Below are 23,254 nucleotides of genomic sequence, written 5' to 3'. Positions count from 1 at the left end.
ACAGCCAGATTGTGAAGGACCTCAGATGTCTTTCTAGATGCAGTTGGGTGCTGTCAAACACGATTCACGAGGGAGCAACAGGAGTAGACATGGTTGTAAGGCTGATACCTTGCGAGGCCTGTCAAGCACAGATCTGGAAAGATGAATTAGAAGCATCGCCCCAGGGCAGGAACCAATGGAAAGGTGAAGCTGAAGAGAACAAAATCAACTTCTAGAAACATTTCTAACGTTGAATCAATCGGTGACCTCTTGGTGTGGGAAGAACAGACAAGTCTGTGTTCTAGGAGCATTGTCAAGTCATTGAAAGGCACCAACATAGGGGAGACAAAAGAAGAGATCTTGGTTTCTGTTCCCAAGGCACTATTTCTGAAACATCCGAGAATGCCAGTCATTCCACATGGATAATAGCACGTCTGTTGTATAGGATTTCTCTAAGTGTGATCACGCTTCCCAGAGGACGTTTCCCTAGGGAATGGGAGGAATCCACCATGGAAAAGCTACCAAAAATAAAACAAGATAAAACCAAAGTGCCAAACCAGGTACCATCCGGTTGGTTCAAACTTATTGGCAATCCCAAAGGTTTCAGAGCAGAGAAGAACTGTGCTCCACAGGGTGGGCCACAGTGATATTTTGGGGAAGGAGGTCTTCAAGCTTTCTTCCGAGGCACTTCTGCGTAGAAATGAGCCTCAACCTTTAGCTTAGCAGCAGTAATCATGTGCAACCCCCAAAGACCCACGCAGAGCCCCCCTGACTGTTGACCAGGGATGTGACTAGCCTTGCTCTCATGCAGAATGAGTTGGAAAGTGGAGGATTGTTGTTGTTGTGAGGTGCTTGTTGGTGTTGATTTTATGGTTTCCTGTACAAGAAATCCCGAATAGCTAAGTCTGTAGAGACAGAACTGGATGAATGGTTCCTTGGGGCTGAGACAGGGCAGGTCCGGAGGGAAATGGGGAGCTACTAAGGATGAGCACAAGAATGAAGAAGACGTTCTAATATTGATTGAGGAGCTGTTGGCACACGCATCGGTGCGACTGAACTATTGAGTTGTGTGATACGTGAATCGTGTGCCAACGTTGTTGTCAGGTGTCATTGAGTCCAGCTTCAACCCGTAGCACCTCTGTGGGCAACAGAACAAAGCACAGTTGCTCTCCCGCTTGAGCCCATTGGTGCAGGCATTGTCAGCCCACCTCCTTGAGGGCCCCCCTCTTTTTAACTGCCCCTCCAGTGGACCAAGCCGATGTCCTTCTCCAGGGACAGTTCTTTCCTGAAAGCATGTGCGAAGTATGTAAGAAGTCTCACCACCCGCCGCTAAGAAGAGCTCCAGGCGCATTTCTTTCCAAGACAGATCAGTCTGTCTTTCTAGCAGTCCATGGTACTTTCAATATTCTGCCCCAGCACCACACTTCACTTACAGGGATTCTTCTTCAGTCTTCCTCATTCAGTGTCCAATTTTCATCTCCATACAAGGCAGATGGAGAATGCCATGGCTCAGGGCAGGCGCACCTTAGTCCTCAGAGTAACATTCTTGCTCTGAATTCAATACTCTGAGGAGGTCTTGTGCAGCAGATTTACCTAATACAGCTTGTCTTGATCTCCTGACTGCTGTTGATCTCCTGACTGCTGCCGCCATGACCATTGATTGTGGATCCAAGCAGGATAAAAAATATACCCCAATAAAACTGTTTTTTAAAAAAATGAGACAACTTTGTCGGGTTTCGTAATTCCATCCAGTCCTGAGGCACAGTGGTAAGATGTGATGGGGCGGCCCCAGCTTCCATAAACCTGCAGCCCGCTTGCATTTGCTGTGGAAGGAGGCGCTTCTGATCACAACCAGTTCTGATCGAATTCGATTGGTGGCGTTTCATCCCTACATTTCCTTGGAGAGAATCGCCCGTGTCCGTGTCACCTAGACTGTGAACTGGTGGTAGTATGAATGGCAGTAATAACTGCTATTGATTGAACTCTCACTTCGTTCCTCTGAGCGAAATATGGAGCATGAATTTACTTGTTGAATCCTCCAAGGAGCCCCGAGGGTGGGTGAACCTCACGCTCACGTACACGCACGGTTCATGGAGTTCACTCGGCTGCTCCCTCCATTTGACAAATGGGGAAGCAGAAGCTCAGAGGATGTCAGTAACTTAGAATCACACCGCTTGGAAATGGAGAGCCGGGATTTGAATCCAGGCAGTCTGGTTCGGGGAGCTGTGGCTCTTAATCACCGCACTGCCCCTCCTCAGTTTTTCTCTTGTGCTTCCTTCGGATATAAAGTGGAGCTGAGGCATGCCAGGAGTTGCTCAAACATGCCTCTTGGGTTTATTACCCCATTAATAGATGCCTCTTGGGTTTTATTCACAGCTGCCCTGTTCACTTGGGGTTTTAAACACTGTGTCATAAAAGCCTTGCTAATTTTTTATAATGAGTTACTGGAGAGCCAGCCTGCTGAAGGGAGAAGTCTGGATTACAGAGTAATTCCATCCATTTTATTATTAATGATTGTGCTGCCTCACATCTTGCAGCACATCTCTGTTTTCAGATCTGCAATCCCCTTTTATTATCAGGAGATAAAGCAGAAAAAATGTATCCTCATTTCCCAGATGAGAACATTGACGTTTACAGTCATTTCGGGGTCTTGAGAAAACCACACACCTGTCAGGTCCCTGAGAGCTGAATTTAGGGACCTTGCAGTACTTCTAGACAGGAGATTCTACAGGGCCTGCGTTAGCACATCCATGAAGAGGGTTCCCAATTAGCAGTCTCCGTGGACGTAAAGTAAATGTTCTAAAATCCTTGAAATATGTTTGCTCTTGCTCATGTATTTGCTGACCTTGCAGATCTCAGCCCAATGTGTAACCACTACACCAGCAGGGCTCCTCGACTTTCTTAAGATTCGTAATTTCCCAGCAACGTTTATCTATTGCCATTCTGATACCAAAAGGCAGAACTCACCTCGGGGTCTTGCGCTAACTCTCATTTATTGGAGAACCAGATCTGGCCCCATTGCATGCACTTTCCTGCCGTACCGTCACCTTGCTAGACATCTGGTTCATATCGGTTTCCTCCCTACAGCCAGTGCAAGGCTTTGATTATGCCAAGCAGCACCTGGGCCAGCAAGGGGCCGATGAGGAGGTCATCCCTGTGACTCAGGAAACTGTGGTCCTCCCACTCCCCATCAGAGACACCCCCGCCTCTCAGGAAAGAGATGTCGTTCCGGACGGGAGCACCATCAAGACCGCCAAGTCCACAGAAACCCGAAAGAGGTAGGATGGGGTCCCCTGCAGCATGAGCCAAGCATGAGCCAAGCATGAGCCAAGCGCTGGGTGGGAAAGTGAGCGGGTAGAATTTCCTTCTGCTCAGAGCAGGCTTTGAGAAGGAAAGATGATGGCCTGTCAGAAGCTGGGGAGGGAGAAAAGCAGGCCCAGCTGAGACGGCTGGGGGAGGGCAGGGAGAGGCCCGTCCACCTAACTGGCGAACAGCCCTGGGTTGGAGAGTTCATAGTGGTGGGGATCTAGGGAAGGTTATGATTGTGGAGGGTCTCAACTGCAAGGCTCCGGGGCTTGACCTTTACTTTTCAGGCAATGAGACGTCACTGGACATTCTTCTCGTAGGCCGTGTCTGCCGGCGTGTAGTGTAGAGAAGTCTACCCTAGGCGCCCCACAGAGCCTGGTTTGTGGTTTTAAAGCCGCACTCTGGCTGCTATGTGGAAATAGATGGTAAAGAGACTAAGTAGAAACATCAGAGCACCTCAGGAAATGATTTTTTTTAGGGTGCTGCCCAAGCCAGTTTCAAATGAATCAGTGCTGACTCATGGCGACCTCAGGTGTGTCAGGGTAGAACTGGCCCAGAAGGTTCTCAGGGGCTGACTTTTAAGAGGTAAATAACCAGGACTCTCCTCAAAGGCACCTTTGGGTGGATTCAAACCAGCACCCTTTCGGTTAACAACCCAGTACATTAATTATTTGTACTGCTCAGGGACTCCAAAAAGGGCTTTATAGAGAGCCAGGTTTGTAGCTTAATCGATTGGGAAATGCTGGATGAATCAAAATTAAATAGGTCTCTTTTGGAGAATTGATAAGAGCCTTTGCCATTTGAATGGCCATTCATAGTCTCCAATGAAGGAATATATGAATCAATTTACCTGTGGAGCTTTGGGGTGGACTGATGCATTTCTCACTTGGCCCCAGTATTCCATGGAATCATCTTGGAAGATGGGGCCTTATCCAAAGTTGTGGGTGTGAATTCTCATTGTCTGTGGTCTTTAGCACTCTCACGTGCACTCAGGGGCATAGAACCGACACTTCTAAATTCCCAGAGTGTGAGGAGGGAGTGGACAGAAGGAAGAGCTGTGAACAAGAAGCGGCTTACTGTCCAGTCAAGTACATTTTATTCCAGGCAGTTTTCCATGCTAGGGACCATGTGCCTTTATTTTCTGAATCTGGGCAGTTGACAATAGAAAAGCAAGAAGTTTGTTCAAAACTCACTAAAACTCACAGCCATTGAGTTAAATCCAAGTTACAGCAACCCTGTAGGACAGGGTAGAACTACTCGCCCTGTGGTTTTCCAAGGCTACAACTGTTTATGGGAACGGGAAGCCGCATCTGTCTTTCGTGGGTGATGGTTTTGAACTAATGACCCTGTGGTTTGTAGCCCAGTGTTTAATCTCCTATACCACTAGAGCTCCCAAAGGCTTGATAAGGCTCTTAATGTCTGCCTCCTGCTGACCTCTCCAGAGAGGAAGGTGGTTGATTTTCCACCCACGGGCTGACAGGAAGGTCAGTAGAGAGAAGTTCTGGAAGTGATGTCCTGCCGTGAGGGAAGGCCTCCCTCATCAGATGGTAGGAAACTGGCAGGGCGGCCACTCTGGCTATGCTGAAAAGGCTCAACTTGCCATTTTCCCAGCACTGCTTTGGTGGTTACACGTTGGGCTGCGATCTGCACGGTCGGCAGTTCGAAACCACCAGCAGCTAGGTGGGAGACAACTGGGCTTTCTACTCCCGGAAGCACAATCTTGGAAACCCACAGGGGATCACTGTGAGCGGCATTGACTCGATGGCAGTGAGTGTGGCTTGGTTTGACCTTGGCCGAACCACTTTGCCATCTCCAGCTTGGGATTTCCCCCGTGCTGAACAAAGGTGAAGATTCCCAAACCGGAGGATCTTGACGATTCATTCACAGGTTTGAAAGCTCTCCGCATGATCCTGGGTACGCATCAATGTTCCTGAGGGGAATTCGGGGAGCTGAGGAGGTGTCAGTATCGCTCTGTCTCCGCGTGCCCAGCGCTGTGCCTGGGAGAGAGTAGGCGCATAAACCATATTTCCCGACCATGGCTGGTTCGCATGGGTGCTCTCAAAATATCGGCGGCCACGCACCGCTGCCTGCCACACTACGGTGTAGGTGCGCCTGCGCGGGCGCCCGCGCTCGTGGGTGAGATAGAGGCGAGAAGTAACGGCCCGGGGGCACCTGAGCGTTGGCAGTCAGTCCCGGTGTCTGTTCTGCAGAGAGAGCCATGCGTTGTGCATGAAGACACCCAGGTTCTTCACGTGTCCTGCAACACGATCCAGAGTCCCGTGCCTTCAAAGCAAGGAATGCTCCACAAACAGCCCCCCTCCACCGTTGCCATGGTCACCGGGGTTAAGGAAAAAGAGGTGGCCGCAGAACTTCTCCGCAGAGCTGACCACACCAGCACACTGGCTTGGGAACAACCAGGACGTTAACCCCTGCGGTCCCGGAGGGGTTGTCTCCCCACCCCCACCCTCTTCCTCAGTGCCACTTCTTTGTGGATAGGACCTGGAATGCAAGGCTACAGATAGATGTAAACTGGGCAAAGAAAATAACCTTGAGAGGAGGCTGCTCCAGTCAAAACTTACTGTCTCCCCTGTTGCTATGGTTACCTCCAGCAGGTCTCCCAGTGAGAATGGCTCTGTCCTCAGCAACGAATCAGGGAAGGCCAGCTCCGGGAGGCACTCGCCCCAGAATGTAATGGCACAGCAGAAAGTGACAAAGGAGGAGGCCAGGAAGAGAAACGGTGAGACCTGAGACGCCGGCCCTGCCAAGCACCACCCCGGCGCCATCCCACCCACGCCACACGCGTGCACACACGCACACACATGATCCCTCCCTCTGATCTCCTCCTCCTCCCCCCCCTCCTTCTCCTCCTCCTCCGGTTGTTCTGTCTCACACACACCACCCCCCACCCCCGTCCCCGTGTGCTCTTACAGAATTGTCCATGCCCCAGGGGAGGGAGGAAAACTATACCAAACAACTTGGTTATCGCAGAGAGATTTTTCTTCATTTCTAGCATCAGGTGCACTAAGGTGGCAGGTCTTTGGAGCACTGCTTGTCCCTGAGGCGCCCCTCGTTTGTGTCTCTCCCCTGGTCAGTTTCAGGGGTTCAGTAGCCATCAGTGAACCCAGATGTGGCAAATCCATCTCTCCCCACCAGAACCACAAAGGAATCTGTCTGTCACCCTAAAAACCAGTCCCATGCTTCTGCCTGTTTGCTCCAGTTCTCTCATGTCATCACAGATGCGTTTTCACGACCTCTGAAGGCTGGGTGACTGGGGCCTCACTGTGTGGCTTTCCCCTCCATCCAAGCCCCATCTTTGTTCTGACCCCTCCCCATGCCCGTCTCCTGTGTGTGATGCTGAATCCCAGATGAGGAGGCTATGGAAGCCCACGTTTTAAAGTACATAAGACTGGCACTCAAGGAGCCCTGGTGGTGTATTGGTTACACATCTGGCTGCTAACCACAAGGTCAGCAGTTCAAAGCCACTAACCACTCCTCTGGAGAAAAGTGGGGCTTTCTACTCCTGCCAAGGATTATTAGTCTCGGAAACCCACAGGGGCCATTCTACCCTGTCCCTTAGGGTCACTGAATGTCAGATTTGACTGAATGTCAGTGAGTGAGTGTCTGCCACTCAAAGCAGACACATTCCTTTAGGATTTCAAAAGGTTGTGGATGAACTTTCAAAAATGCCGGGTGAAAAGCCAAGGAAGCTGGCCCTCAGTTACCAACGCTTTGTTTTCTTTTTGTTTACCTTTACTAGTATGTTTGTGTTTTTCCTTTAATTGTGTGCTGGGTGAAAGCTTACAGAGGAAATCATGTTCCCACTCATTCATTTATGCAGCCTCTGTTACCTGGCCTCGGCTACAGTCCTCCCCATGTGACTGCACTCCGTCATTCCTGTTTCCTCTTTTCCTGCTTTCCAGCTCTCGGCACCCTTTGAAAGCAGGGTTGATCTGTACTTCCCTTTTAAAATGGACTTGAGCAAGAGTGCTTCAGGGACTCTCTCTTGAAGCGATTGGGAGCGTTTTGTTTTTAAATACCCCCTTTTCTGACAGAGAAAGAAAGAAATCAACAGAAAAGAGGGAATAGCACAGTGTCTTCTATTCTGCAGGGGAAACGTGTGCCCTGTTCCCACTTCCAGCTACTATTTAAAGAGCTTAGTTAAGCTGTCTTGTGGATTCAGTTCTTATTTTTTTATGCCCCAATTCTTTGTGTCCTGTGACTGAGACACTGGGCTTCCCTCATCAGAATGAGGGTACAACATGGGGGTTTTCCTGGGCTCTCTGCCCTACCGAGGATCACTTGAGATCCTGCCCCACCCTCTCTGGCCATGCGGCACAGTCAGAGGAGCCCTGGAGCTTGTGGAGAGGGGATGAGTCCTTTATCTACGATCAGGTAGTATGAGAAGTGACTGAGGCCTCGGGGGGTGGGGGGTAGTTTGTAGTTTTCCCTGTTGCCGTTGTCACCCTCCCTAGCTAGTGCCTGCCACCCACTGTCCTCGGATCCCCTCGCCATCCCTCCGTCCCTTCCTTCATAGCTGTCTAGTATTAAAGTGTTAAAGAAGTCCCCGAGGGGTGCGTGTGGTGAACGCCCTCTGCTGGCGGTGCAAGCCCACCCATTGACAAACACCTCGGAAGAAAGGTGTGGTGATCAACTTTCCAGAAATAAGCCGTCGAGAACCCGCAGAAGCTCAGTCCTCCTCTGGTACATACGGCCTCCATGATTTGAAATCTGCTGCACGACAATGGATTTTTATTTTAGAGCTAAATAAAGCCAAAACGCACTGTTTCCCAGATGCCCCCCCTCACCCAAGGCTAGTCTGATAGTGACCTTGAATAACTCAGGATGTATCTCTCTCAGCCTTCTATGCGTTTGACAACACGTGCGTCTCTTTGTCTCGTGCTGTGTGGCTTTGTTGGATTTTCTAAAATGCAGTCACTGTGCGTATTGTTCCCTGCCCTTTCTCCGTGCTTAAAAAATGCACTATGGACAGACTCCTCTGCCAGTCAGTTCACATCACTGATGCCTCTCTCTGCCCCTGCGCCTCACCCACAGAGGAGCAGACACGGAGCCCGTTGTGGGCACTAGTGCTCCCCACCCCTGGCTCACTGCTCACTCTTCAGCACCCCGTGTGCGTGCTGACTGCTGCCTTCTTGGTTGTCCACCCCTCCTGCCTGCCTCCTTCCTCTGCTGGGGTCACTTGGCTTACTTAAGGATCAGAGTCAGATATCACAACAGATGAGTAGATAGCTAAATTGCTGATACTTCCCCCCGTGGAGGATTTTATGTGTTTGTTTTGTTTAAAAGCCCCCGTTTCTCCGGGTAGAGAGTACTTGGTTGCATTTTATGTTTGCCATAAATTGAACACTGCTGCATTATCAGAGTCGGGTGCTTCCGTTTCACCACAGGTTTCCATTCACTGAACTTGAGCTTTGGAATTTTCCAACAGAAATGACATTGAATGTACCACACGATGGTTGCTGACGTGTGTTGAATTTGAGGCTAGGCTTTCAGGGGAGGCTGCACCTGCCCATTTTAGCAAAGGGCTCCCTTCTACGAGGTTAGACTCTAACCAAGAGAACTAGTGAGGTATTTTATTGGATTTAAGCATGGGGCTGTGAACATGAGGTTATAGTTCAAACCCACCAACCACTCCATGGGAGAAAGATGACGCATCTGCTACCAGAAAGATTGACAGGCTCAGACACCCTCCGTAGGGTCAGAATTGACCCAATGGCAGTGGGTTTTTATTGCATGGGAAGATGAACCAGAGGAAGGAGGGAAGAAAGGAGGAAAAAAACCAACATTGGAGGAAACAGGAAGGCTCTTTTTAAAATCATGTTGTTGGTGTGTTAGGCTGGGTTAACTAGGAAAACAAATCCATCAGGAAAACATCCCAGTCCAGTCCAGGTCAGGTCCATAAGTCTGACTCTAGTCCGTAAGTCTGATATTAGTTCATAAATCCCTCTTCAGACTCACACAGCCACAAGCAATGATGCAAAATGCAGGACGATCACAGCTGGTGAGTGAAAAGTCTTGTGGATCCAATGGCAGTGGAAGCATCTCTGGGTTCCCACAGGTCTCAGCATGACTCATCAACAGGAAAGTGAAGGCAGGGAGAGAGTGGCCTGCCACCAGAGAGCCATTTATCTCGGTTGGTACTTCCAAAGGAGGCCAAGTTGCGACCTGATTGACAGTCTAAACTCCACCCATACAGGTCTTCTTACAGGTGCCATGTTGGAACACAAAAAAACTATCACGGTCCACCCTTTGCCAACTTGGAACTTGTACACAATTCTTTAGCCATATATAATTTTAAAAACAAGACAGTAGTAAAATCATATGTGCCTAAGAGGATAAAACTAAAATGCATTCAACTAAAACTGTGCCAGCCCCACTTAAACATGCTTTTCTATAAGTGAACACAGCGAAACTATTATGTGCCTAACGATTGCAGTTATGTGAACACCTACACCGTAGTCCTATCAAAATATTCCCCAACCCATGAAAATGTGTAAGCCAGCCACTTCTTGCCTTTATCCCCTGCATTTTGGATATCCAATTTCTATACTGCCCACTTATATCAGCCCAGTGCTCTGAGGAGACAAGTGTGTTTTTGATGTGAAGAACCTTCATTCCTGTTGGAACCTTGTGAGCCCACATCCTTGTGAGTTCACAGGCTCAAAAATCTTGTCTTCATCTGGTCAGGTTCTGGTCAACTCAGTGTGGGCGGCCTCACTTAGCCTCACCAGGGTACCCATTGGCTGCCTCGCCTTTCAACCATGGACCTTTCACAAATTCTCAACAACCCTAGCCCCTTTGGGGTAGGTCATGCCATAGGCTCAGGTTCAGCATAACTCTTTAAACTTCAGACCAACCAACCCGCTCTCGTCTTCTCTAGTCCCTGTGAACCAGCTCCATGGCTGTCAGTGGCCAGACTCAACCTGTCTCTCTGTTGTTGCTTTTCTCCCACTCCTTTTCAACAAATGGATCCAGGTGATCACCTGTCAAGCATTTCGGGCTGCCTATAGACTACCTTTAACTTTCAGTCCTAGAGAGGAGAGTTTTTCCATGTCTCCAAATTTTTCACACATCAGGATCAAACTTCCAGTTCAAAATTCAAAATGGTCAAAAAATGACTTCTTTGTTTCTTCAGTCTGCCAACAGCTTTTTTAGCAAGTCTGTTCAACTGCAAATGTCCTGAGCACTCAAGGCACTGGGCGGGGCTTGCCTTTTCTAAGCAGGCATGTCCTATACCTATTAAAGATCCAATTTAATGGCTGAAGCCAGTAGACTTACAAACTCACTATTTCATATTTCCCAATAATCATCTCTACTACACATAATATCAATAACAATAAGTAGAAGAAAAGATCAATATAATTCTAGTACAGCCAGATCCTTAAACACAATTCTTAAAACTGACAGATTTAATTCTTCCTTATCTAAACTATCCCATTCATATGCAACATTGCCTTTTGCCTCAGGCTGCATCAAGCCAGGGCCAGGCCTTCTGTCAGCCATGTGGACTGAGCAGTATGGTCTCAGAGGAGTTCAAAGGGCGATTTCAGAGCTCAAAATTCACCTTTGTCACATTAGTTTTGGTTAGACAGGACTAACCAAAAACAACTACTTGGAATCAAAACCTTCACGTCCCTTGTCCTTTCTGGAAAACAACCCAGTAAACTGCACAGCCATATCTGACCTCCGGCTAGCCAAAGAAGAAACTCTGTGACAAGACTGAGGTCGGACCAGCCTCCGCTCTCCATCTCTATGATTTGTTTCTCTATTACCCCACTCCCAAGGTATCCTAGTGTGTTAGGCTGGGTTAACTAGAAAAACAAATGTCCAGAGACATTCATATATATGTAAGAGAGAGCTTTCTAACAAGGAGTTATATGTCAGGAAAATATCCCAGTTTTCCAGTCCATATCAAGTCCATAAGTCTGATACTAGCCCATAAATCCCTCTTCAGACTCATGCAGCCACAAGCAATGATGCAAAATGAAGGGAGATCACGGGCCAGTGGGTGAAGTCTTGTGGATCCAATGGCAGTGGCCACATCACAGGGCTCTTAGAGGTCTCAGGGTGACTCATCAACAGGAAAGTGAAGGCTGGAGAGTGGCCCACCTCCAGAGAACCAATGACTCTCAAATGAGGTCATCAAGTTTGGACCTGATTGACAATCTAGATTCCACCCATTTCTTCTTAGAGGTGCCATGTTGGCACCAAAAACCTAACTATCCCAGTTGGCTTCCAACAAGTACTGGAGACTTTATTATGTGTTACAGCTTCTAAGAAGAGATTACTCTGGAATGTTCGGTGTTGTTTTCTTATGGTGCTCTATCCGTTACAGTATCCGTTCTTAGCATTAATACCTATGGTTAGTGTTAATCTACCAGGCCATCATTTTAAACTTGGTTCTATTTTCCAAAAGATTATCTGTGGCCTCCGATCTCCTTTTATTAAAATCAGCACTTTGAAGTGAAAAGACACTATGCTGCTGGCCGCGTCGTGGGCATGATCCCTTCCAGAAACTCAATGTCCTCATAGCTTCAAGCCTATCAGAACTTATCATTATAAAGTTTTTTTCATGGTGGTGTTTAACTATAACTGGGAAGGATGCCCGAGAGTTGGAATTTTTGGAAGCAAAACAATTCAAAAGAAGACACTGCAACTTCGGAGCTGAAACCCCTCTCGAGGTGGTGTTGCTGGTGCGTGTGGTCCAGTCATGTCAGCCTCCTAGCAACGCTATATATGTACACATGCAACAGATCAAAGCATGGCTTATTCTCCAAGAGAAAATGGACAGTGCATTCATGAGTGTGGCATGGAACTTGTACTTGCATCTCCAGTCATTTAGAAGCAAACAGTCCTTGCATTACAGAGAGACTCCAGTGCCGCCCTCAGAACCTAGCCAGGCCTTGCTTTCTCTTTCTCGTGATTCACACAGAGCAAGGGGATGGTCGACAAGGGTTACCGAGAATACACGACAGAGTACCACTCTCTCTGCAGGGACCTCAGGGAGCTCAAGAATGTAGGGGGGGAAAGAAAGATTTGTGAAAGATTTTAACTCAAAAACAATTCCAGTGTTTATTCTTTTCTCCTCCTCCTCCTCCTCCTCCTCCTCCTCCTCCACCTCCTCCACCTCCTCCTCTTCCTTTTCCCCAGAGAAGTGCAGACTCACTTATTACCCGGTCAGCAGTGCCAGATTATGTATATTTGAGCTTGGATGAAAAATTCAGAAATAAAGACCATGGGTTGTTTAAGACCCTTCTGTCTTAAGTGGGAAGCCTCCGTCCATGCCAATTCAGACAGGAAGAAATGAAGTTGACCTTCTCAGCCTGCTTTACTGGTGAAAGCCAGCCATGCCCAGAGAGCATAACTGGATCTGAGATGGTGGTTGGGTTGCATTTGCTGTGCTGATGGATGGTGTTGTAGAATGTTTCCTCCATTTAACCAGGATGCTTCCTTCAGCGTTCTCCAGTGCCCTTGCCTTTCAAGGCTAATGACGCACTAAAATTACCCCAAACCTTCTGTCCACACACAATGTTTTATATATGAATGTATTAATGATAATGTAATGTCCTTTCATGTGCGTTTGCCATATAGCATACTCTAAGACCCTTTTTATCTGCGGGAGGATAGCCTAGAGGAGTTGTGCCAATCTGCTCATGGCACTTTTGCAAGAGAGCACAGAAAAGAGCTGTAGTTTGGCTCGTTCCCGGCGGTGCATTGTTTTACTGCCCACTGTACCCCTGCTCATGCAGCAGCCGCGACCCGGAGCAGTAAGCACATGTCACTTCAAACAGTTTAGCGATCGCATGACTTCAACTTCTACATGTTTTACCTGATCTGCAGGTTCTAGCAATGTCTTCTTTTCCAGTGTAGGAAAGTGGACTCGTTCAGTCAGTCAACAAATTCTTGTTGAAAGTCAGCTACGTGTGAGCTATTATTACAAGCAGTGGGCATCCGCCTTTTAAAAAGATGGGCAAGCATGGAGCTTCCAGTCTAGTAGCAGAGATGGAGGGAGGCTGTAAATCATAACAATAAATCAGTAGTGGTAACTGCTATGAAGAAAGAACAGGGTGGTGAGAGGGTGTGGGGGAAACCAGCCCCTCACACTATCACGGGTCCGGTGGGCGTAATTGTACGGTTATGATATATAAAGATTATAGTAAAGTCATAGAGAATAAGAGAGATAGAAGAGAAAGTAAAATGAAGGAGTCAGACACATTTCATGGTAGCATGCTCACCTCCTGGATCGCATGATATCACCAGCCAGGTTTGCGCACAGTGTGGGCGGAGGAGAGGGTTGAAGAGAGAGGGATTTATTTCTAGCCAAGACTTATGTATATTTGGGGTGTGTGCAAGCCCCGTGATTACAGGTGAAGGCATATGTCACAGGAAGGGGTTATACTATAGGTAATACAGTAATGGGAGGGGGAATGATCTAGGGCAGCGATTCTCAACCTGTGGGTCGCCACCCCTTGTGGAGTCGAACAACCCTTTCACTGGGGTTGCCCAATTCATAACAGTAGCAAAATTACAGTTATGAAGTAGCAATGAAAATAATTTCATGGTTGGGAGGGGGTCACCGCAACGTGAGGAACTGTGTTAGAGGGCCACAGCATTAGGAACCACTGATCTAGGGGTATCCACACAACAGGAAGGGAAGGGGTTGGGGGTGTGACAAGATGGGCGGATCCTAGATTTGGGATGGCAGCCTAACTTTGGATGTCACTGAGCAGGTTTGAGCTGCTGTAAGCTCTCCAGGGAAACAATCACTATCCCTTGCAAAGGGTGTGAGCCCCACCTACCGTGGACCAGACAATCCTCTGATTGCTCTGGATGGCTGAATGCCTTCAGGGAGAATAGCTTGCCAATCATTTACCATTAGCATTGTCCTAGGACTGACCTATATTTGGGGGAGACAAGCTGGGAACAGTCTTTTTATATCTCCCAAAGGGGCTCCTGTAGATGGAAGGTCCTGGGGGCTTCTTTTTGGAGTCGGACATAGAAGGCTTGAGGGAGAGAGCATCCCAGGCCGAGAGAGCAGTTGACATAAAAGGTCCATGTTGGAAATAAGAAGGGAGACCATCGTGGCTGGAAGAGAGTGACTGGGGGAAAGGGGAGAGATGCAGCCAGCCCTATGCCTTGCAGGCCAGAGTAAAGACACTGGGGGGTTGTTGGAGGGAGATGAAACCTCAAAAGGTTATGAGGCAGAAAAGTAGCATGGCATGACTACTTTGGGAAAATCTGATCCACGCTGGCTGCTGGTGGACTATTGTGTGAGTAGGAGACAGGATTGGAGGCTCCTCAGGAGTGTTAGCTACTGCTGTACAACAAGTTACCCTAACGGATGTTGATGTTGTAGGAGCCCCTGAGCCAATTCCAACTCCTCTTGGCCCATGGGATCGGGTGGAACTGCCCCATAGGTTTGCTGGGTTGTAATCTTCCTGGAAGCAGATCTCCAGGTCTTTCTTCTGCTGGCCTGTGGATAGGTTTGAACCACCAACCTTTTGTTTTAAGGCCAAGATGTATGTTGTTGCACATAGTCTCTGTGGATCAGAGATTCACAAATGGCTTAGCCAGGTGGTTCTGACTCAGGGTCTCTCATGAGGTCTCAGTTAAGATGTTTTGCAGGGGACTGTAGTCACCAAAGGGTGGGCTTGGTGGGCCACGTCCAAAATGGCTCATTCACATCGGCAGTTGGCAGGAGGCCTCGAGTCCTTTCCACACGGACGTCTGCACAGAACTGTGCACGTGCCCACGCCACATGGCAGCTGGCTTTCCCCCCAAGTAAATGATCCAAGAGAGAACACGATCGAAGCCACAGTATCTTGTGTTGCCTAGCTCTGAAGCAGCATATTGCCACGTCTGCCATTTTGCACGTGGACACGGGTCTTTCCTACTCACTGTGGGTGGGGGTGACTCTCGGGAGGCAGAAGCCATTGTGGAGGCTGTCAAAGATAGTTTCTACAACATCTTTCCAGGAGGGAGATGATGGTGGCCAGGCAAAAGAGGCCCAGAAAAACTACGTACCAAACACATCGATGCCACTGGCAACACGTATGAATAGAGATTTTCCTGTGCAGTTGGCTACTTGGTGGCCTGCTATTTGCAAGTAAGCCCACCCCCACCAAAAAAAAAAAAAAGATGTTTCATGTATAACACGTTGTTAGACTCAGGGAGGTGTTTTTTTCACATTCCCCAGTAACAATTTACTTGACGTAATTTGACAAATCTTCTGTGATTATAGTAAGTGACAAAATGATATAACTAAGCATTTCTCAATAATTTAAATAACATTCCAATCTCTTGAGCAGACAGGAAGAAAGATAAATACATTTCTAGTGCATTCATGTTTTCTATAGCACCTATTTTGCTCCTAAATGGTTTACTCATTTAGTTGTTTGAGTGGGCTTAATTTCTCTCTGCCCAAGCCATTCTCAGTAAGCTGTCTTTCTTAGTCACTCCATGGGCCTACGCTTGGGGAACAGGAAACCAGCAAGATACCACGGGCCTGGAACGTCTCCTGTCAGCGGGACGACTGGAGCGCAAGGCTGACTGGCGTGCCCGCAATCCCAACACGTATCTAAGGGAGGACTAATTTAACAGAGCGTAGGCAGAAATCTACTTAATTAGGGGAGTTGTCTGTAACTTTAAATTCGTTTCTCTGGTGGTTATTTCTTGGCTCTCTTGTCTTAGACAAATGAAAGGGACCAAAACCAAATCCCTGGAGACTAGGCTTTTAGAAAGAGAAGCATGTGTCCTGAGCGAGCACTGTGACCAGTGGGCCAACAAAGGCACGCTTCCGGCCTTAATGTCATTAGAAGCGGTCGCTTTGGTGGCAGAGGGGATCCGACTGTCATACTGTGCTGATTGTCCTGTTTGAAATTAATTGGTTGATGGGACCAAGCTGCACGTTTCCTTCCTCGGACTCAAACGTAGAGAACTTCCTGCTCTTCCTTACCTTTTTTTTCTCCCAAGCTCCCTGCCTTCCTTCCTCCCCTTCCTCTTTCCTTTTTGTTATGCACACTGCTGACATTTTGAAAGAATGGTTTCTACGCTTAGCATTCCTTCCAAGACAATAGATAGTCTCTTGTTGGGCGCTATCACGTCCATTTCAATTCACTGTGACACCCATCACAGTAAACCCAGGGGGTTCCTTGGCTGTCACCTTGATAGATGCAGATCACCTCGCCCTTGCCTCACACAGTCCCTGAGTGGCTCCGAGCTGCTGTCCTGTGCCAAGAGCAGAGCCTTTTGTGCCTTCAGGGCTCCTGGTCTCACATTTATAAGAAATGCATGGGCGGTGTGATCCCTTGACATTGACCCAGGTCCCGTGTTGTTCTGAGGTCGTCTTTGAGTGACGCCCTAAGCTGTGAGTGCCACACAAATTCTTCACCCAACCGTGCAGCTCCCTGAAATCCTAAAAATCCACGTGTCTGTGTTGTGCTTCAGTGACAGCGAGTGATGAAGAGGAGGGAGCCGCGCTTTTCGACAGTGCTGGCAAGGGGCCCGCCGACCCCTTTGACTCGTCTTCTGGCTCCGTGCAGCTCATTGCAATAAAGCGCACTGCTCTCCCTGTGGTGCAGCCAGCCTCGGACAGGAGTCAGGAGCCAGCAGTGCTCAACGGCGAGGTAAGGACCAGGGCACCCAGAGTCCAGCAGCGTCTCAGGGATGATGACCTTGGAGCCAGACCTCAGAGTCGCTGGGTGGAGAGCGTCTATTGGATCCATCCTTGTGGGTTCTGGGCCTCCAGGGAATGGACCAGGGCACAGATCACCTACAAGATGTTTGCTGGGTGTTGTTTTCAGAGTATGAGGGTAAGTCAGAAGGCATTCTGCTACATACATATCCACGAAACTTTGGTTTAAACACATACATCAACATGTGAAGTCACTGTTTCTTGATGTATTTTCCATCTAGGTGGCTGCAGGCCTGGAAGCAGTGTTTCTGTCTCTCTAAACCTTAGTGGCTCTCAACCTCCCTCGTGCCACCACCCTTTAATACAGGTCCTCATGTTATGAGCCCCAACCACGAAATGATTTTTGTTGCTGTAATTTTGCTACTGTTATGAATCATCATATAAATATCTGATCTGCAGGATGTATTGGGCGAGCCCTGTGAAAAGGTTGTTTGCCCCCCAAAGGGGTCGAGACCCACAGGTCGAGAACCCCTGCTCTAAACCTTCCCTAAAGAATTCTGAGCTCCTCGATAGTGTGGGCATCCCGGAGGGCCTCGAATCACGTTTCTTCTCCATGTTTGTTGTGTTTCACGACCAGAAAGGAGTCTGAGGGGGAATATCGGGGCTGCCTGGTAGATGGGAGAGGCTTCCCAGTGAAATTGTTGGGGGACAGCCCTTGTTGGCCTCCATGCAGGAGCAAGTTCACTGCCGTGATGAAAACATGCCTCAGCACCATTGGCCTTTTTCTCGCCAATGCCGTTCGCAGTTTTCTAAAACTTTCTTCCTAACAAGCACCCATGAAGTCCCTCTGTCCTTTGAGGAAAACAGATCAAGACAACACCTTGGGGAATCTCACAAAACAGTCGCCACACCCTCCTGAACCTTACATCTCATGGGCCCTGCAGATCCCCTCCCAAGTCACTATATCCCGCATTTGACGGAGAACTGGTCTGCAGCAGTGTGCTGATCACAGGGACGGGTTTTCACACCTTCCCTTTGCAGCCAGCCCGCGTGGTGTGAACTGGAGCTTGCCCGCATATCCTCTACCACAGTCAGGAAGCTGGGGCTGCCATCCTAGGTACCTGGTGCTGTAATCACGCAAACAGGTGACATTAAAGAACGGGAATTTTGTTTTCTCACAGTTCTGGAGGTCACAAGTCCCACTCGGGTCTAGGTTGTGTCGATTCCTCCAGGGTTGCGAGTCGATCAGGCCTGGACCTTCCTCGGCTTGTGGAGCCTCACGTGGTCTCTGTCTTCCCCAGAGGGTGTGTTTGTCTCCACTCTGCTCTTTCGGTGACTCGGAAGTGGGTACATTTGCCATTGACCCTACCGTCCTCACACAGAAAGCCCTGTCTCCTCATGAGGATGGCAGAGGCTTGACTTGAGAGGGTGCTGGAGAAGAGAATGTCATCCAGTCTGGGGTGTGGCCCAAGGGAGAAGCACAGAAACAACCTGCACCCCTGGGAATAGACGTGAAATGACCTACTGCCTGCTTCCTGGACTTGATTGTATAGCACGGTGATAATCAAGTTAGGGAAAATGTATAGCATATACCAGAGTGATGATTCTATCCATGAAAATATAGTAGGTAGGCGGATAGAGAGATAGATAGCATGTAAGGAATTTGGAGGGAGACCAAGTGGGTAAAACTGGTCAGCTCTTCCTCCACCAGCAGAGTGGCCAGAAAGCTGAAAGTGGTCATGAACCTTTAAGAACAATGCCACGTTGGTTTTCAAACTGTGTCCTACAGATTCACGAAGATCGCTGCTCCTGAGCCCATAAGCCAATACACAACAATTTCCATACACCTTTAGCCGCTCCCGGGATCTGGGTTCAGAACTCGTGCCCAAGAGATTTCTCAGCAGTCAGATATGTGGGGTCAGCAAGAAGATAAGGCCACACTGCCGGCCCCCGGCTCCCAGCAACCTGAGCAGCCCCTGCCCCGTCCATGGTCCACATGGGCCTTCCATAAACGACTTGTTTGATGGAGAGACAAGGGGGAGAGAAGGAGTCAGGTCCGCTGCTCTAGGGAACCAGACACACGGGGCCCAGTGTTAGTCAACACTGAGCTGTGGGAGGCAACAGAGACAGGACTATGGGCCTGGGACATACAGGGGGTGATGAGGGGTCCCTTCTGAGGCCAGTGATGGGAGAAAAGAAGCTGTGTAAGACCCCCAGAGCTGGGAATAGGAACATACAGTTGGCTTAACCTTTATATATTGGACATGAAAGTCCTTCTAGTAGTGAGGCCCCATAGCCTAGAAGACAGAGTTTTTTCTGTTAAAACAAAAGGATAGGTGGATTGCCAGGATAAGAAAAGCAAGCAGGGTGAGCCCGTAGAGCGTGAAGGGTTTGGGACGTGAGAGAGGCACCATGGGGAAGCTCTGCGCAGAGCCCTGGAGGGGCCCCAGCGAGTGGGACAGGGCAGGGCAGGGCACACAAAGGAACTGGACAGGCAGCAGGCTGCACTGAAGACTGTTGTCTCAGACTGTCCCTGTTCCTTCTTGTCACCTGTAAGCATTATTCCAATTTCCTTCTTTCTCGGTCTGGCTTCGTGAAGAGAAAGGGAGGCGCAGGGCACCCATCCACCAGAAGGGTAAGAGTATACCCACGCTGGGGGACTTTTGAGAACCAGATGCGGGCCAAGAAATTATAGTGAGTGTGTGGTGCTTTATGGGAGTGGAGTCATGCATGCATGCCACCAGGCGCCTCACCCAGGTGGCGGGTCAGAATCAGCTCTGGGACTTTCTAGAAATACAGATGCCCAGGCTCCAGGCCTGAAGATTGTGATTCAGCAGGTCCACAATAAAGCCTGGGCATGTGTGTTTTTGCCACCTCTCCAGTCTGCTCAAATTCACTGCCATACTGTCCGACACCAATCCACAAAGTCCTCCTCCATCTCACAAAACACACTCGAGACCAGCTTCAGGAGGAAAGCTGAATCAGTGAATGTGTAAGCATCTCATCGTTGACAGGGGTCTCCACCTGGCTGCTCCAGCACCCAGGGCTGCATCAGGGTAGGTCCATGTGGTTTCTCCTCAGAGATGTCTTGCAGGAAGTGAGCCTTGCAGTTGAAGCAGGGAACTGGCTAAGGCAGCTGCACCCTGGTCCGACCATCAGAAAGCAAGAGACCTGAGAACTAGAAAGGCGAGGCTCACCGAGCCATTTATCCCTCTGCCCTTCAATTAACCCCACATGTGTTTATCAGCCAGATTGGCACAATAAACTAACTACCTCATGCTTGGACATCAGTTGACATGACAGTCCATGGAGACAATGCTCTGTGTCTTACTTTGGTGACTAGTGGCTGGAGTTGTTGTGAAGATTAAGGAGAGTTTGTACACATTAAGCACATGGTGCCTGGCACACTGCTATATCCTAGTAGTCTTCATCAGATAACTGGGGGTGGCCCACCCTGCCTTTTACTAGCCTAACCTTTGGGGGGCTCCATTTCTTCACCTGTTAGGTAGAAGTAATTTCCATGCTTCCCAGACTTTTGATGATTTCCCCTTACCCTGACACTGTTCAGTGATGTCCACCCTGTGTAGGCTCTCTACTCTGTATATGATTTTGTTCAAACAAAGTTGGGCCTGAAGGCACAGAGCACTAGCGGTTCTCCCTGCCATCTGTAGGTACCAGGTAAATTTCGCCACACAGTTCCATTTGTGGGAGCAATTTTCTCATCATCTGCTATTGGAATGGCATAATAATCTACGTATAGCTTTGACATGTAGCGTACGTTTCCATATTCCTCTGAAAGGCCAGACCCAGCTTTGCCCTGTTGAGCAGGACCTGAAGGGTGTTGATGGTCATGCAAGAGTTTAAACTGGCCTGTCTCCCAATAGAGGCTTGAATGGACCAAAGAAGCTCTCAAGTGCAGGCGGATAGTCAGGGGAGGCCTCCAGGTCAAGTGCCTGCTATCCCTCTGGCCCCATTCATCTTACCCAACCCTTTTGGGAGCAGGCTGTTTTATCGAGCCAGGCACCAGCTAAATGGCCAGGGAGGGTCCTGGGGTTCTTTAGAGTAGGGGCATCAGGAGCTTGCTGAGATGGCAAACCAGAGGTTTCCAAACAGGGACAGAAGCAGGGACCCAAAGGACGTAGGCAAGGTTAAGGCCAACGGCAGCCACTAAGCTAAGGGCTTGGAGCCATGTCTAGCCCTTGCAGGGTCAGGCAGACTGAGGAGAAAGGGGCCCAGATAGAAGATCCCCGGTATCTTGGGGAGCACCAGTCTCCTGGGTTGGCTTGGATGGACTCAGAGGACCAGAGGCTAAGATGGCTTTTCCCGGGCTGCAACCCTCTGAGGAAAGCCTCACACCTGGCAGCCCTGCCGAGCGAGGTGTGCACACGTAATGATCCCAAATAATAAGATGTTCATGGTCTGGGCTATGCACTTGAGACAGTCTCTCTCTGCAGGTGAACAAAGCCCTGAAGCAGAAGTCGGACATCGAGCACTATCGGAACAAGCTGCGGCTCAAAGCTAAGCGGAAGGGGTATTATGACTTCCCGCCCGTGGAGACCAACAAGGGTCTGACCGAAAGGAAAACGATGTATGAAAAAGCCCCGAAGGAAACCGACCACGTTGTAGATCCAGATGCGGAACTCTGCGCCCCGTTCACTGAGGCTAAAAACAGGTGGGGTATCCAAGAGACTCGCTGTGTGGTGTGGTGTGTGGCTGGTGGGAGGCGGGCGGAAGACTTGGGCGAGGGCAGCCTGGTCCTTGATCCGTTGATTCTCAAGGGCAGTGATCCTGGCAGGCTGCCTCTCTGTGGAAGCAGGTGCTCATCACGAGACCAGGGAGAAACACACTGAAGCCATTGGGAAAAAATACTCCTGCAAATAGCCATCATTGTAGTTCAGCTTCACGGAGTTTTTAGGTTTTGTTTTTAAGCCCAGTCGCTGTTTAAGCCTAGAGAAGCTGTAATGATCACTTACCCTGTGTTTTGTTTATTTGATGGGTCAGTTGTCTTATTTTCAAATTCCAGGTCGAAGGGCATTGTGGGGTGTTTTTGTTTTCGTCTCCATGGCTCTTTACAGAGGAAAAGCAAACTTATGCTTAAAGTTTCCACGCAGCCTCGGTTAAGTAGTTCCTGCGCAGCTACTCAGAGCTCCATGCGTGGTCGTTGCTTTTATTCACAGATTTGGGCATTTCCTCGGCATTGCCACCAGGTGTGTATCAGGCACCGCGCAAGGGGCTGAATCTGTCATGGCCACGTGGGCCTTTTCCCATGCATTCGTTCATTTGTTCATTCCACAGTTACTGTGGGCAGGCCAGCCCCGTGGAGCATACGTGCTCCGTGGAGCGTACGGTCCGGTGGAAGAGAAGGATCATCATTAGTCCCGGGGTTTGTTCATGTCAAGGGCCGTGGATGTTTAATGGAAAGTGTGCCCTTCTATGACAGCTTGAACGGGAGACCTGTTCGTCAAAAAGTTAAACATAGAAGGCTGTGCTGGTAGTAGTTAGTGGCGGAAAATCGATTCACTTCTGATTCCTGGCGTCCCAAGTGCGCAGCGTGGAACTGTTCAAGGCTGCGAACTCTCTGAAGCAGATTGCCAGGCTTGTCTTCTGAAGCGCCTCCGGGGGAGTTCATACTGCCCATCTTTTGTATGCCAGTCAAGCAATTAACCATTTATATCACCCTGGGACCCCCTAAATTACCAGGCCCCCACCAACCTCTGCTACTGAGTTGATTCTGACTCAAAACAATTCCATTTCCAAGCCTATCAGTCTTTGCTGGAGCACAAAGCCTCATCTTTCTCCCTTGGAGTGTCTGGTGGGTTTGAACTACCAACCTTATGGTTAGCAGTCTAACGGGTAACCCACCAGGGCTCCTTAGAATGACCAATTGATTCAACAGTTCCAAAACTCCAAAGGTTTGAAAGCACTATTCCCAATAAACCGAACGATTTATTAAGACATAAACCTGTCTACTAACAGTTGCATGCATAAACAAATCGTGGTCTACCCATACAGAGGAGTATTTCCTAGCCGTAAAGAGAAATTAAGTTTGAGTGCATGTTGTGGATCACTGAGCCTCAGCAACGTGCAGAGACACAAAAGGACACATATGCTCTTACGTACGTGGAACACTAGAAGAGGCTCGTGCACAGACACAACAGTTTCTTAGTGGTTCCCGGGGCTGAGGAGCGGAAGGAATGACGGTATTGCTGGACGGGCACTGACTTTCCCTGGAGGGTGATGAAAACCAGGTGGAAATAGTAGTGATGACTCTCATCACAGAGAATGTAATTGGCGTCACTGAATTATACATTTAAAAAT

General features: G+C 48.9%; 1 protein-coding gene across 1 annotated transcript in view; it reads left to right on the top strand.

Moving 5' to 3' along the window:
- KIAA1549L (KIAA1549 like) overlaps positions 1–23,254 on the top strand; it is a 107,766-nt gene that overhangs the window by 48,935 nt on the left and 35,577 nt on the right. Inside the window, exons 12-15 of the mRNA XM_075547687.1 lie at positions 3,067–3,257; positions 5,895–6,022; positions 16,750–16,928; positions 21,391–21,608. Of these exons, the coding sequence (XP_075403802.1) occupies positions 3,067–3,257; positions 5,895–6,022; positions 16,750–16,928; positions 21,391–21,608 (716 nt within the window). The remainder of the gene's footprint in view (positions 1–3,066; positions 3,258–5,894; positions 6,023–16,749; positions 16,929–21,390; positions 21,609–23,254) is intronic.

Source organism: Tenrec ecaudatus, chromosome 4 (assembly GCF_050624435.1).
Source record: "Tenrec ecaudatus isolate mTenEca1 chromosome 4, mTenEca1.hap1, whole genome shotgun sequence".
NCBI classification, from domain to species: domain Eukaryota; kingdom Metazoa; phylum Chordata; class Mammalia; order Afrosoricida; family Tenrecidae; genus Tenrec; species Tenrec ecaudatus.
Note: the sequence above shows the minus strand (reverse complement) of the source record. Positions and strands in the feature narration are given on the sequence as shown.